Below are 13932 nucleotides of genomic sequence, written 5' to 3'. Positions count from 1 at the left end.
GGAAGTGAAGGCTGCCTTTGCTCCAGTGACTCTCCTCCCCCTCCTCATCTCATGGGGGGGGGCATGGCAAGGCAATGGCCAGATCCTTAGGGCAGGAGAGAAGCGGCCTTGTAGCTGTTTTCATGCCACATTTCTGCATTAGGGAGCCTTTGTTTCCTGCCATTTTGGGCTAGAGTCACACCTCCCTGCTTAGTCAAAGAACTGCGGCAAGGGAGGATGGCATGGGACATGGCAAGGCAATGGCTGGATCCTTAGGGTAGGAGATAAACTGGCTCCAAAAACCCTCCTTACGCAAGCAGCTGCTAGCCCTCTGAGCTTGCCTTTGCTGTGCTTTGGCGCTTGCTTGGGGAGGGTCTTCCCATGTGCACTACAGCCAGCCAGGGAGTCATGAGAGGGGGAAGAAAAGCCAGGGGGTGATTATTCCTCAGCACACACAGAGAGAAGGGTAGGAAGAGAAGAAAGAGAGAGGTGGGAGACAGATAAGAGAGGGAGAGGGAGAGAGACAGATAGAGGGAGATGAGAGGGAGAGAAAGATAGATGAGAAAGAGAAATGGAGAGAGAAAGAGAGGTGGGAAAGAGAGAGAGAGAGAGATATTTTTCTCAAAGAAAAGAAAACAGAGCAACAAAAATGTGAGTAGGCATAGCTAGGTGTGTGTGCCATGTGACTCGGTGGGAGTGACATTGAGTTGGCCACACCCACCCAAGTTTTGTGGGAAATGGTCTAGCAATACCTTCTATCGGCATGCAGGACATGTGCTTTTCTGCCATGGCACTGTTTTTCTGAAATGAGATCCCTTCTGAGACCTCTAGGGCTTCCAGCCTGATGAAATTCCAGATAGCCTTGAAGATCAGACTTTGGGTTAGAGTGGATGGAACCCCTTGTTTTTGTATGCATTTTTATATTGAGCTGCTGAATCCCACTATTTGTACTGCATTTTTATCTTGCTGTTCTGGGTTGCCAAGCTGGGTTGTGCAAGCTGTTCTGAGTCAGGAGGCACCTAGCCCAAGATCAGTCAATCTTTCTTGTAGATGACTATTATACTGCCAAACGTCTTGGCTGTACTTGGAATTGGCACAACGGCACTCAATTGCAATGATGACAGTGTCCAACTATTCATCACGTTTTTCATGATGATATTAAAATATGTTTGGTATTAAGAAGCTACGATCCTGCCTTCCTCAGAGTCATAGAGCCCTTTGACCTTGTTGTGTAAGAAAGCAGATAATTTCAGGATGTACAGCTAGTTTATACATGTATTGCACTTGTTGTAAGCTAATGTATCCACCAAGACTTATGAATCCAACTCCAAATCCTGGTTTGATTTGGAATGTGATATAGGCAGTTCAAACTGGTTCCATAGAACCGGTAGCAGGAATTTCTCCCCACTTGCTAAACTGGCAGCAATGGCCGGCTGGACACCCCCCCAAACTGGCTCTCTTGGCCGCGCCATTTTGTTTTTTGCTTATGTGCATGAGCTTTTTTTTTGCTTCTGCACATGCACAGAAGCTGAGTTTTCAGCACTGTGCACCTGCGTATAAGCACATGTGCCCATGCGGTGTGGGAAGAAGCGAACCAGCAGCGAGGTAAGTTAGAACTCACCCTTGGATATAGGTAACATGAAGCCAATAGAAATGTTCATGGCCTATAGAGCTAATAATGGCCACCATCTGTGGGGCCTAGTGTTTGTCTTGAAAAAGTCTTATCCAAATAAGAAAAAAACATGGCTGCTTATTTGAATAACTGCAGCAGAATGATTATAACGATCAGAAATAAGAATTCTTCAGCATTTTGGCATCTGGTAGCTGATTTCTTTCCAACATATTCTGCTGGTCAGCTAGTCTGATTCTTCGTGAGATCTGTGTGCTATTCAGTTATGATCAAAGTGATTCGAATGTTCATGGATTGTCCTTAGCCCACAGCCAAGCCACCTGGGGCCCTTGTTAAGATCTATAAACTTGTCCTGAAAAAGAGTGAAGCGACTAAGGGAGATGTCAATCCAGATGAGCTCTTAGACAAAGAACTGATTAATGGGTCTCAGTGTGGCCCCTTTATACACTTTTACTGAAGCCTCTCTCCAGATCCCCAAGGACGGGGACATGTCAATATAGTCCCAATCTATACTGGAAAGGAGCCAGGAATGAGCCAGCCTTTCCCCCCACTCTTCCTTTTAAAAAATGTGAGCCAATTGTGAGGCTTATTATTAAGAGCTGACTGGTGGTTCAGGACCAGGTCCTAGCTAAGGACTATGAAGTGTATCTAACTCTTTTATTATGCTTAGAATCTGAGCTGTCTACGTTTTGACTTGTATTGGCCTATGCCTCCATATTCTGCCATTACCCATCCAGAATTGGATACAAAATTGTTTATTTATCATAAACAAATAAATAGCCCAAATCATTTTTTAAGAGTCAGGGTGGTGCAGTGGTTAGAGTGCAGCATTGCAGGCTACTGAGGTGGGTACAATGAGGACCTAGATTGTTGGGGCAGTACAGTGGAACCCCGACATAAGAGCTGCTCTACTTAAGAGCAACTCGAGATAAGAGCTGGGAGGGGAGAGATATTTTTGTTCTACTTACAAGCCCAAATTCGAGATACAAGCGCCAAGGAGCTGTCTCCTGAAGCCAAACGCTAACTTCCGCGTTCGGCTTCAGGAGACAGCTGCGAAGCGGCGCGCGTGTTTTAAAAGGTTGCAGCCGGCCTGGGGGGCTCGGGGGGGGTGCTTGCAGCTTTCTTTCTTGCTCTTTTTCTTTCTCTCTTTTACCTTCCCTTCCTCTATTTCTTCTTTTCTTTCTCCTTCCCACCTTCTTCCCTCCCTCCCTCCTTTCACTCATTCCTCTCTTACTCTCCCCTTTCATAAGTTTCCTTGCTTCCTTCCTCTGTTCCTGTCCCTTCCCCCTTTCTTTCTTTCTTTCTTTCTTTCTTTCTTTCTTGCTCTTTTTCTTTCTCTTTTACCTTCCCTTCCTCTATTTCTTCTTTTCTTTCTGCTTCCCACCTTCTTCCCTCCCTCCCTCCCTTCACTCATTCCTCTCTTACTCTCCCCTTTCATAAGTTTCCTTGCTTCCTTCCTCTGTTCCTGTCCCTTTCCTTCCTTCCTTCCCACCCTCCGTCCATTCATTCACCCATTCCTCTCTTGATCGCTTAAAGCCGGTCCCTGGTGCAAAAAGGGTTGGGGACCTCTGTCCTACAGGATTGGGTGGCAGAGAAGTTGAACATATGTAAATTTAAAAGTTTAAGAAAGTTTACAAGTTAAGTGAAAGAAACTTCATTATTCATTTATATGTACATGTACATTTCTTCATTAAAAACATGTCTTTCTGCATAATTTAGACTAACTTTGTGAGTTTTTTGAGGGCTGGAACCAATTAAAATTATTTACATTAATTCCTATGGGGAAAAGTCGTTCGAGATAAGAGCTGCTCGACTTAAGAGCCCAGGTCCGGAACGAATTAAACTCGTATCTCGAGGTACCACTGTATGTTGATTTGGTAAACCGCTTAGAGAGGGCTGTAAAAACGCTATATAAGTCTAAATGCTATTGCTATTATTATTGCTATGTTTGGGTAGATCTGTTACCTTCTTGACTTTACAGGAAAGATATTCATCATTTTGGGAAAAAGTGAAATGAATGAGACTGGTCAAGATCTATGATCTCATCCCTTTAGTTTCAAGGTCTATGTATTGAGATTGAAAAAGTGTTTTGGCAGTGATTTGCTTTCCAAGCTTGTTTCAATTTAGTGACTACATTTAAGGAAAACTTTCTGGCATTAATATACTGCCATAATGTACATTTTTCCAATTTCTCCAATTCTTTGCTATTTCTATGGGTCAGACACATGCACAGAAATACACAGCAAACAGTGCATACCATCTGTACTTTTGCTGTTTACTGTTTGACAAATTGCTGGGAGGCAAAGGCCCTTTCCCCTTATTTTCCTCCCCCAAAACTAAGGTGAATCTTACACTCTGAAAAATACAATAGTTTCTGAATGTTCCATTGCCAAACTAGGTAACATCCTCAGCAGGATTTTCTTGTCCTCCTGATGCAGTTAACTAGTCTGGTTAGCGAAATGTTAGGGAGCAAAACACTGCCAAAATATAAAACCCAAGCTACAAGTATTTTCTATTATTTCACTGAAAAAGTGTCATTGTCTCTGATCTTCAGAATGTTTGAAACATCATTCCTTGCCACTATGATGGGAATAAGAATTAAGAATCTGTAACTTCAGCTAACTGACCAATACTGTTTGTTTACTGCCTGAGATAGTCTTCTCCTTGGTGAGTTTTAACATGATGCTTCCTGGCACAGAGAGGTGCCTCTCTGCTTAGAACTAAATATTTTCCTGCTAATTGGTATATGAAGTCTGTTACATAATCTAATGTAGGAGTCCCCAAACTTGGCAACTTTACGACTTGTGGATTTCAACTCCAAGAATTCTCCAGCCAGTATAGCTGCCTGGAAAATTCTGTGAGTTAAAGTCCACAAGTCTTAAAGTTGCCAAGTTTGAAGAACTCTGATCTAATGGATTTTTCTTTTTACATAGATTCGTGACTACACTTACGATCTCTATGACAGAATGTAACAAAGTGAGCACTGTTTACTATGTTATACCAGAAACAGGACAATTACTGGCAAGAGGCTTTATCTTTAAGATTTAAAGATTAACTGTAGTACAGATAGGTCATAAAATAATGTTTATGTAATCTTTGAATGTTGACACAGGAAGAAGGGAACTGTAGATTTACTTGTATGCCTTAGCTGAATTCCACTTAGTTTCTGGCTGAAAAGTCAACTCAATGTTCTTCTATCTTTGTTGTACTAAGAATTTTTTTTTAAATCAGCAAGATTCACAAGAAGACCTTGCTTATCATAGTTTGTCCAATAACTCCAGGGAATGAATTTTATGCTTTAATCTTTTGTGTTATATGTAATATAACGCTCTTTTTTTGCATATATGAGCCTTGCAAATATAACACCTATAAACAGTGAGAGGCCATTCAATCTTTTTGTCAATCTATCTACCTAAGTAATTCATAATGATATTGTCAGAAAAATAATCATAAAAAATAATAGCAGCAATGCGGAAGTAAAGCCACAAATTGAGATACCCCTTCCTCTCAATGATTGTAGAGTTTTAAGGGTCAGTAGTTGTCATCTGCTGATCATCACAAGAGTCTTCTTTGGTCTAGGGTCATTTAAACTGGATTATGTATTACAGTTTATTATTTATTTATTATTTATTTATTAGATTTGTATGCCACCCCTCTCCGTAGACTCGGGAGAGTAGAATAGAACTTAGTTTTTGTTGTGGTTCAGCCTGAGGCTGCTCAGGGACCAGCTGTCTCTGCTGGCTCCATGCCAGGAGGAAGATGACAGCAAAGAGGAGGGGGGTGAACAGTCGGACGGGGGAGAGGAAAGTCAGGATTGGGATGAAGGAGAACAGCATGAGAGGCCCGGGGGGGGGGGATTCTCCCCAGCCAGTAGCTTGGAGTCATTAGGTGATGAAGCACAAGCCGTCATTGACATGCGACAGAGACGTCAGATCAGAGAAAGGAGCAATTAAAGAAGTATTATCAGCACTGAATTAGGAACAGCTGGGCTTGGGTGTGGTCCTCCTTAGCAGGGTTTAAAAGGCAGGCAAGCCCTTGAAGCCATGTGGAGTGTTATCAATTGGAGTTACGGTGTCCTGCTTTGTTCTCGGTGTCTCTGTTCCTGGCTTGTGGCCCGGCAGTTTGGAAGACCCGTGGGAAGTGTAGGTCTGCTATCTACAGCCTCGTCTAGGCAGCAAGAATCCTGTATTGCTGCATGGACTATTGTCTTCGTGGATATATTTGAAGATACAGCATTTTCCTGTTTGTAAGGCCATTTTCTGTTACCTGTGTTTTTCTTGAATTTTATAAACTGCCCCTGCCTTTTATAGGTGTGTCTGGCTTTTCTTTTTGGGTTGGTATTGGCTTCCGGAGTGACCCAGACAGAACAGTTTTATTCCCCAAAGTACCTGAAGGCAGGACAAGAAGCAACGGATGGAAATTAATTGAAGAGAGAAGCAACCTAAAACTAAAGAAAAATTTCTTGACAGTTAGAACAATTAATCAGTGGAATGACTTGCCTCCAGAAGTTGTAGATGCTCCAACACTGGAATCTTTAAAGAAGAGATTAGACAACCATTTATCTGAAATGGTATAGGGTTTCCTGCCTGAATAGAGGGTTGGAGTAGAAGACCTCCAAGGGCCCTTCCAACTATTATTCTGTTCCTTTTCAGGCTTGTAGAAGTGAGTGGTAAAGACCAACATATCTTTGATATTGGAATCAGAATGGTGACTCAAGAACCAAATACAGTGGTACCTCGAGATACGAGTTTAATTCGTTCCGGACCTGGGCTCTTAAGTCGAGCAGCTCTTATCTCGAACGACTTTTCCCCATAGGAATTAATGTAAATAATTTTAATTGGTTCCAGCCCTCAAAAAACTCACAAAGTTAGTCTAAATTATGCAGAAAGACATGTTTTTAATGAAGAAATGTACATGTACATATAAATGAATAATGAAGTTTCTTTCACTTAACTTGTAAACTTTCTTAAACTTTTAAATTTACATATGTTCAACTTCTCTGCCACCCAATCCTGTAGGACAGAGGTCCCCAACCCTTTTTGCACCAGGGACCGGCTTTAAGCGATCAAGAGAGGAATGGGTGAATGAATGGACGGAGGGTGGGAAGGAAGGAAGGAAAGAGGGAAGGGACAGGAACAGAGGAAGGAAGCAAGGAAACTTATGAAAGGGGAGAGTAAGAGAGGAATGAGTGAAGGGAGGGAGGGAGGGAAGAAGGTGGGAAGGAGAAAGAAAAGAAGAAATAGAGGAAGGGAAGGTAAAAGAGAGAAAGAAAAAGAGCAAGAAAGAAAGAAAGAAAGAAAGAAAGAAAGGGGGAAGGGACAGGAACAGAGGAAGGAAGCAAGGAAACTTATGAAAGGGGAGAGTAAGAGAGGAATGAGTGAAAGGAGGGAGGGAGGGAAGAAGGTGGGAAGGAGAAAGAAAAGAAGAAATAGAGGAAGGGAAGGTAAAAGAGAGAAAGAAAAAGAGCAAGAAAGAAAGCTGCAAGCACCCCCCCGAGCCCCCCAGGCCGGCTGCAACCTTTTAAAACACGCGCGCCGCTTCGCAGCTGTCTCCTGAAGCCGAACGCGGAAGTTAGCGTTTGGCTTCAGGAGACAGCTCCTTGGCGCTTGTATCTCGAATTTGGGCTTGTAAGTAGAACAAAAATATCTCTCCCCTCCAAGCTCTTATCTCGAGTTGCTCTTAAGTAGAGCAGCTCTTATGTCGGGGTTCCACTGTATACACTTTGAGAAACTTTTCCTGATTTAATCTCTTTTTAGCGATGACCACATAAATCCTGCAGATGTTTCTTGGTGGATGAGGACCACTTGCTTATCCATTTGGATATTAATGGAGTTAAAATAAAAAATATTTGGATTTAGAAAAGAAGGATATTCGATTGATGAACTAGAGATTGCTAAAAAAATTTCATTGTCGTTTATCTGCTGTATGAGCTATGTAAAATATATTTTAATTTTGATGATGACGATGACATAGATGCAGCCTAGGGGAATAAAAAGGGCAGCAAGGACATTACATTTGAATAAATAAGCATCAAATTTATTGAATCATGAATAATTTAAGACTGGTACAATCATTAGCTTTATTCTCCATGACACAAGGGGAGAAGGGATGGAGGAGGAAAAGGGAACCAAAGGATGGCATGATCCAAAACAGGCCAGTTGCAAATCCCAATCCTAAATGAAAATGTAAAATTAAATAGAGAGGTGAGGGAAAGGGATTGTACTGTACACAAAATACTCAATTCCTAGTTTTTTCTCTTTTAAAAATGGCTAGAAAAAATTCATCAAAATGCAGCACTTGTAATCAATTATTTACACTTCTATGTTACAATGAAAAAAAATGTACATCTTAGAGAACTTTTTTCATAAATGGTTCCACTGGAAACAACTAGATCAAAACAGCAACTTTCCGTTCAATAGCCACATTTGCTTTTTTCATTCATTTTCCTTAAAAGAGAATTGCCACATTTAGACAAATTTCAAGACACGATATATTAAAAAAAGTATTAACAGTACAATATTTTAGGTTGGAGGGTTTTGGGTTTTTTTTTTTGGAAAAATATACCAAAAAGAGGAGGCTAGCCAAACCCTCCTTGTCTCTGCATCAGCTTAAAATCAAAATGGCGTCTAACATGTGACATACGAGTTGCACAATTCTAGAAAGTTCTGTAGCAAAGAGAAAAGAAAGTTCCAATTTCTAAGTCATTGGGAATGTTGCATAGTCTTGTACTAAAACAACAGGAAATGCCAACTTTGTGCACTTGGGACACACGGAGTGGGGTAGGGGGGGAGACAAAGCAAAGCTGAAAGCAATCTGAATGAGATATATGTTGTCATTTTAAAAGGAAAAGGCAGACATTCACCTCAACTGAACTAGTTTTTTAAAAATGTGCATTAACAGGCCACCCTGCTTCCCGAAGTTTATAGAAGTTACAGTTTGTGATAACTGAACAAAATAAAGCAAGATTCCATGTGAATAATTTCTCGGTAATCTCAGCAATTTCTATTGGAGAGCAAGAAAAGTTCAAATTCTTCTTTAATTTATGTCAGGGGTCACCAAACTTGACAACTTTAAAACTTGTGGACTTCATAGCGTAGCTGGGCTGGAGAAATCTAGGAGTTGAAGTCCACAAGTCTTAAATTTGTCAAGTTTGAAGACTTCTGATTTATGGCAACAGGACAGCTCAAAGACTCCATTAAAGGTGTCAGTAAATAAGGCGCTGAGTCATCTCAGCTGCCAACCTGGGTCATAACTTTGATGTCATTTTTGTCAGCCTTACAATTCCAGCAAACATTTCTTGTGCCACTCGAGGTAGCCATATTATATTATATATCCACTCCAGGCGGGGGTTCAAACTTACCACCACTACTGGTGCTGATGCATGTGCAGTTCTGGGTGACTGAAGAGCACATGCGCGCATCCGGCAGGAGTACGTGCACATCGGAGAGAGATTTGGCTTCTGTGCATATGCAGGGAGCAAATCTCACAAGAAGACATGTGGGTGCCTGAGATTTTGGTGATTTTTCTTGCTTCCGCGCATGTGCGGAAAGAAAAAACCACCAGAAATCACAGAAATCTCTCTCGCACATCCTCATTTTGCCTTCTGCATATGCACAAAATCCAAATCTCGATCCAATGCACATGACCACCCACCAGTCACCTGGAGCTGCCTGTTCAGCTCCATTTCTGCTACTGGTGCGGCATCCTACCCCTGTTCCGGTAGGCACCCAATACTAACCCACACATTGCATTTCTATGGAAATCACTTGCAGCAGGAATTAGGAAAAAATACGTAAGAACAAATTCTAAATATTTGTTTCCATAGATTATGATACAGTCAGATTTATACTTCACTCTCCTGGCACTCCTTTAAATGATGTAACTGGATTGTTTGCTTATTCCACAGGCCAGTTGCCATTGTGGGTCAAATTACTGGACTTCCTGAGTGCTTCCATGTACAAAATTGCCAAATGGTTATATTGGTGCTCTCCAGATGCATCACAGTTCCCATGTTATGACGATTGGATATGCAGGATGGGTCTCATTGGCTTGTAATTGAAAACACCTGAGAGGCTTCACTTAATCTAAGATGTAGATACAAGGGACCTGTTATATTAACTATCCCAGATTTGTCTGGAACAAATAGATACAACCTCTTTTCCTAGCAGGAAATTGACACTCTGCGGAGATGTTCCGCAGAACATATATGTATGCAATGTTTATAGCATCTGGAAAGCTGATGGCCACATCGATCTTGGCAAATCAAACGAGGAAATGCCTTACTCTTCCGCTATCCTGTAGGGCAGGAGTCTCCAACCTTGGCAACTTTTAAGACTTTTGGACTTCAACTCCCATTGCTGGCTGGGGAAATCTGGGAGTTGAAGTCCACAAATCTTAAAGTTGCCAAGGTTGGAGGCTTCTTAGGCAATGTACCCAAATCATCTGTCTCCAGTGGCATCAATCATTTCCATAGATGGCAATTTCTTCTCTAATGGGTGATGGAGGAAAATAAAGCACAGATTATGCGCCATTTTAGAATATATATGTGTCTTATGCTTGAATGCTCATTCCGGGCTAATCCAACTCTACAAATTAGAGGCTAAGAAGAGAATGCTCTCCATATGAACAAAAACCATCTTTTCTGCAATCCTGGAATATTTAATCAAGCATTTTGAAGTTTGCATCTCATAGTTTTGCTTTAAAAAGCAGAAGGGAAGCAGGGTGCTGAAGAGCTAGATGAACCTACGGTAATATAATGGTCAGATCACTTTAGGACTATGATATACTCTAGTCCATTTCCAGGAATCAGATTAGACTTTGCATTATACTTTTTTTCTCTTTTGTTAAAGGAAAAAAACCACTCAAGAATGCCCACTGTTATTTCGCTATACTAAGAAAAACATATATAATATAGCAAGGTCACAACAAATCCAAAGGACAATGGGTTGAGTTCACTAAGAGCAGAAAATCATGAGGTATAAAAAAAGCTACCCAACTCAGTAAATTTGTCACGGTAGCAAAACTGTGTGTCTGTTGCATCCTATTAATCTTATAAATCTTATAAATTGTAGCAAATATTCTACCTGCATATTTTTAAAACAAAATAAAAAATAATTTTCTTTTAGTTGTGATGCCATTCAGTGCCACAAAAAAGGTTTGCTTTTGCCTGGATTGTATAAACAACATCCAATGAAATGTTGCTTAAAAGTTGATGTACAGATCTTTAAAAAGCGGTTTCCTTGATTTTGGTTACATTTAGAAACTAGGGGTATCAAACATCTCATTTCAAACAATACCCGCAGCAACTCACTTCATTGTACTCCAAGAGATGACTTCTTATAGTCCTGTTTTGTCTAATTATTTAAAAAATCACAAACTACAACGCTAATGGAATTAAAATACAACTGTAGAAACTCGGTAAGGCATCACTTTTAAAAAATCAGCACCCAAAGATAGCTGAAAAGGCTTGTGTGTGTGTGAGAGTGTTTTTGTGTGTGTACATGTGTGTTGCTGAGAACCTCGGTTCTAGTTTGAGGTATAGCCTGAGACAGCTGATAATATCAGCTATTGTTCTTTTTGCTTGTTTGTTTAAATAACACCAGTTGGTGTCCAAACTTTTATTAACCTTCTCGCTGTCTGGCAAAAGAACCAGACAGTTTTTTAAACCCATTCCCCAGTTTTCTTCTGAGATAAAGAAAATAAGGGCGGCTCAGAATCATGTTCTGGGATTCTTGGATTAAAATCCAAAATCCAAAACTTTCCTTTACTTAAGACTTGGTTAAGTAAAATGGAGTATTTTTCTTTTCTTTAAAAAGGGGGCTCTTTATTATCGTGAGAGATTCACCAATGTTCAGTCCCAAGTTTTGCAATATATAGTTGAAGTTAATTATTTATCAATAAACTCACATGTGACGATCATGACACGAAGACATTTATCTGTATCGTACGAGTTGATTCTGAAGAAATACTAATGCACTGCCCTACCCTATTGAATTTGTATGCCGCCCCTCTCCGTAGACTTGGGGCGGCTCACAGCAGTAATATTGCCTTGGTTCTGGGTGACCACCTAGAAAAATGTAATGTTGCAGTCTTAGAAAAGCATAAAACCAAATTTAAGAGGCACCATACTTTCCATTTAAGTGTATATGCAGGACATGCTTCCTAGCTGCTTTCTCCAAGTTATCGTTTCTCCCTCGTTCCATGCCTATGCTTTTGCATTCATTGCCATTGCTGACAAAGGACCCCCAGAGATACTTTCTGATATAAAAACTTTAGGGAGGGACATCGAGGAGGGATAAACGTGCTAGGTGGATAGCCATTAGGTGTGGGCCTCATCTACCCCTTGTGCAGAAAGGAAGTCTGTATAGGAGAAGTAAAAAACAGATGCAGTTTCCAACCATTAGAACAGCTGAATACCATTAACCCAGAGAGTTTACACTATTCAATAAAGTGGATGCTTCCCCATGTCTCCCAGCAAGCTGTTTATAGCAAGGGTCCCCAACCCTGATCAGGCTGTGGCATGCCAGAAACCAGGCCACACAAACAAGTGAAGCCCTAACTTTGGGATCCAGTCAGTATATGAAACCATACCCCCTCCAATCCGCAGGAAAACCTCTCTCCACAGAACCGATCCCTGGTGCCAAAAGGTTTGGGGGCCACCAATTGAGGAATAGAACTTCAGGAACAGATTGCTATGAGACATGAGGTTATTGGGATTAAAAAGTAAGAAAATGTACAATACAGTAGAAGAACGGAATTATCTTTTCAATCCAGACAACCGTCTTTTCCGAGTTTTGTTGAACATTTGGTATAGGTATGAAATTATTCCAAAACCAGAATCAATGATTTGAGGGAATGACAGCCCCCTAGGTTATACAGTATATCTCAGGCAAGGTATTCCCTGAAATGTTGTGAATCCAAAGACTAACAGACTAGAGCCTTGTTTTACAGTTTTTACAAAGCACATCTTCTAGTTGCAGAGAAACATTGATATTCAGGTTTAAGAAGAAACTTGTCACTTCAACAGTGAAGATTCTGAAGCAAAAATGAAAATAAATTCTACAGTTTGTTTTGGTTTTTTCTTATATGTGTTATTCCCCATACTTTGGATCATGGATAAAACACTCCATGATTGTTGCTTTAATTAACACTGGCAACGTCAGAGGTGGTTTTATGAAGATGTACTGCTACTGTGCTCAAGCGATCGAGCCCAGTGTTTGGAACGATATAAACAAATGAAATAACCAAAACAAGAGACCAAGGTCTCAAATTGGACAAGAGTTCTGTTTTGTGTTATATATGTGAATATTTTAAACTTCCTATTTCTAATCTCTTTGCCTTTTATGGAATGCCATTAGCAAGGCAAGCAATTATTACAGCACCAGAATTATTGAGGTTAGGCTCGGGGAAAAAATGACTTGGAAAAATCAACCATTAATGAGTTTGTACAGAAGCAGCATAACTGAGATTCACTTCCTTTTTGGACCTAATGTGGCACAATGCTTCTTAGGGTCACAACTTTCATGGTGAATGTTTTTTTCATGTATTTATTGCCTCCAACTCACTCTCCTCAGAGGTTGTTATGATTAATGGAGTACATCTTATATGAATTAAACACAATTCTCTTGCAATTCATATTTTCCTCTGGTCATCTCCCCTGCACCCTTGTAATGAAATTTACTCCAGATGTCCCTTTAAATATTGGAGCAGGTTTAGGAAATCAGAGATAATGGTAATCCACTTCACAAGCAGATGTTGTTTGGTCAATGGACAGACACAACTAGATAAGCACCATTGGTTTTTTTATGAAAATAACATGTTCAGTGTCGTAGGCATGTGAACTCACAGCAATGTAAACTACAAAACCAAACCAAACCAAAATAGTGCAGTTCTTATTATTAAGGAAAATGAAACATAAGATATAAAACATCAGCTGGGTTGCCTGCACCCATCTTTGACACTGAATGGGGGAGGCAGAGAGGGTGGAAGAGATTGTATTGTTCTTGCAGCTCTAATACTGAGATGTCCTTCTGAACCAAGGTCAACTCTCTCCATGGCTTGATGATTCATTTTTCTAAGGGAGGCAAAGGATGGACCACTCGAAGCAATCATATCTAGTTCTATTCATAATGTTGACTCCAGGGACGAGTCAAGGATATCATCGTGATGGCTATTGCTGTTGGAGTCACTGTCGTAACTCTGTGGGCTTGAATAATTAGCTGCCTCCTGCAACCTCATCAGCATATTCATCTGGTGAAATACAGAAAGGACAACTTAACAACTAATTCTTTTCTAGGATAGCACTGGATACATTGATTTGCATT

At 40.6% G+C, this 13932-nt stretch overlaps 1 protein-coding gene across 6 annotated transcripts in view; it reads right to left on the bottom strand.

Moving 5' to 3' along the window:
- Positions 1-7623: 7623 nt before the first annotated feature.
- The window catches only part of NAV2 (neuron navigator 2), a 395483-nt gene continuing 389174 nt past the window's right edge, over positions 7624-13932 (bottom strand). For all 6 annotated transcript variants that reach the window (XM_070761666.1, XM_070761675.1, XM_070761699.1 and 3 more), the window contains one exon: positions 7624-13858. In XM_070761666.1, coding sequence (XP_070617767.1) covers positions 13733-13858 — 126 coding nt within the window. In that variant the 3' untranslated portion in view covers positions 7624-13732. The remainder of the gene's footprint in view (positions 13859-13932) is intronic.

This window comes from Erythrolamprus reginae, chromosome 1 (assembly GCF_031021105.1).
Source record: "Erythrolamprus reginae isolate rEryReg1 chromosome 1, rEryReg1.hap1, whole genome shotgun sequence".
Classification (NCBI taxonomy): Eukaryota; Metazoa; Chordata; class Lepidosauria; order Squamata; family Dipsadidae; genus Erythrolamprus; species Erythrolamprus reginae.
This window is presented reverse-complemented; position numbering and strand designations above follow the sequence as displayed.